This window comes from Penaeus chinensis, chromosome 27 (assembly GCF_019202785.1).
Source record: "Penaeus chinensis breed Huanghai No. 1 chromosome 27, ASM1920278v2, whole genome shotgun sequence".
NCBI classification, from domain to species: Eukaryota; Metazoa; Arthropoda; class Malacostraca; order Decapoda; family Penaeidae; genus Penaeus; species Penaeus chinensis.
In genome coordinates, this window is record NC_061845.1 from 26,253,824 (window position 1) to 26,256,323 (window position 2,500).

Genomic DNA, 2,500 nt, shown 5'->3' on the forward strand with positions numbered 1-2,500 from the left:
ACTTGGACTTTGATGACATGTCACCCAACTTAAGTCGTGCTTCTTCGACCTCTTCCACTACCAATAGAGGTGGTTTTGGGAGGTCATCTTTCAGGGAAACTGATGTAACAGGAGCTACTAACGAAGGGAAATTATCAGTGCGTCAAGGGAACCCATTGGGGGGGGTCTCTCGGACTTCAAGTGGGTCACTTAAGAATGGTAGTTCAAATTCGTCTCTGTCAGATAGTACTAAACCTTTTGTGTGCCCGAGAGTTCGTAATGGCCACAGTGACTCTAGTGGGGAAAGTGCAGGGGGATCAGGATCAGACCAAGGTTCATGGGGTAATGGTCGTCAGGAACCACCCCATGCCTCAACCAGTCCCATGGCAGTTCCAGTACCGCGCCGACCTGCTCCAAGACCAAGGCAAGAGTCTGTTAGTTCTGTTGGAAGTTGGCAGATAATCTCTGGAACTGGAAGTCTTCGAGGATCCATAGGGTCTGTCAACAACCCTGGCTCAGCAAGCTCCAGAAGCTCCCGAACATCTGTGTATGTATTTCCATGTGCTGTTAATACTGATTATATTACTTGGCCATTAATATGTAACTTGACAAGGAATTTTGTATACTAAGTATTGATTGACATACTTCTTTCAGATGGAATGATTTGTTTGTAAATAGATATATACATACAAACTGCATGTAAATGAATGACTGTTGGTTTGTGGATTGTATTGTCTGTAACAGTTTGTGTGATGTCTTGTTGTGATGTTGCTAATGTCCATTAACTTTCTTAAGTTAGCATTGATTTATTAACCATGCTTGACAAATGTTTAGACCAATGAAAATAGAAATGCATGTATGCATGAGATAGATTCTCTATTATTGGTATAAAGTTTAATAGTTGTTACCAATACCAAATTACATTTATGAGAGCTAAATAACACCTGTATCTTTTGTAATGATAGTACTGAAATTAGAGTATTCTTATATTTACTTTCTTTTGAGATGTTTATCATGCCAGGTGGATGATATATATTATATTTATTCAGCAATGCATTGTTTACTATAAACATAAATTTGATAGCTACCAAATGCATTTCATGTTTCAATATATGCTCTTTATTCAAAATTAGCATATTTGACAAGATTAGTTGAAGATGAATAAATTTAGGTTTGGCAGCTAAAGTACTTTATAATTAGTCTGGCCTAAATTTAAACTGGTAAGGGTAATTGATTTTAAAAATCTGTGTATATATTGATTGATAATTATACATCATCAAACAAAGTGGATTAAAAAACTTTTATTTTAGTAATCATTTTGATAATCAGAGCCAATAATGGTATTAAAAACATCTTGTCTGTATGGACTTTGAATTAATTAATCAGTGAATTATATGTTCTCATTGGCTCAATGGGCTAAGGCCCATGTTATGAGCATTTACTCACCTTATTTATTTCATTATTGCTGAGCTGCCAGCAAAAACAAAATAATGTGATGTTTCAACTTTAGAGAACAATAATTATCCTGTGTCAGTATTTTATACATTTAAAAAAAAATCTTTCTGCTAAAAATAGGATGCCAACTTGAAGAAAGATGAGTAAGGTTTATTACACCCATTAGTTTGTTATTACATATTGATATGTATAGAACCAGCCATGACTGACATTGGAGATTGCAAGATATGTATTTTGACAATTCTTATCTTTAGATATGCTTTTTTTAATAGTAGTAGGTAATTGGAACATGTAAAAAATATTTGATTACTGAATATTTTTTTTATTATTATAAAAAGAAACTAGTATTTAGTTAAAATGTTTTAAACAATCAACTATATTACCTTGCATAAGGGGAGAAGCATAGAGATGCAGGAAGCACAATTGGAAAGTGGGGGGGGGGATCATTTCAATAGGTACATAATACATTTGCTTCTTTTGATTTATTTACTTTTTTATAATTTTTTTCATCAGATGGTTAGAATCTCAGTTATAACCTTAATTTTCATAGTGAAAAGAATGCCAGTTTATAAATAGTATTATGTTTCCTTTTTGAATATAAGATTATTACCAAGCAAGTTCTGAAAAGATTAGAGTACTTTATACTTTTTAAAAGATTTAAGATATATATTTATGTAAATTTTTCTTTTTACTTTTGGATTTTATTTTAATGATAAGAAAACCATGAAATTATGGATTTTTTTTCTAGAAAAATTAAGGCATTGCTCAATGTCATCCTTCAACAGGTTTTTTCATGTATGCTGTAGTAAAGGATCAGCAGTAGGATATAAAAGCAAATGACTATTAATCTAAAATATAAACCATCAAGCGTTTTGTCCATGACAGATAATTTTTATACGTTTGTTTGTTTAACGCTTATGGTTTGATGATAGTGTAATGATATAAAAAGCCATATTTTTTGTTGCTGCTTCAGGCTCATTGACTAAAATTACATCTGCTGGTAGAGGCTTACTCTTCTATGGACATGTTCTGTGAAATAGATATTTTTAAGACATAAAAGATAAAA

The 2,500-nt window shown here is 32.3% G+C and overlaps 1 protein-coding gene across 1 annotated transcript in view; it reads left to right on the plus strand.

Moving 5' to 3' along the window:
* The window catches only part of LOC125039479 (myotubularin-related protein 14-like), a 30,969-nt gene that overhangs the window by 19,699 nt on the left and 8,770 nt on the right, over positions 1–2,500 (plus strand). Inside the window, exon 10 of the mRNA XM_047633476.1 lies at positions 1–526. This exon is cut by the window's left edge and continues 227 nt beyond it. Coding sequence (XP_047489432.1) covers positions 1–526 — 526 coding nt within the window. The remainder of the gene's footprint in view (positions 527–2,500) is intronic.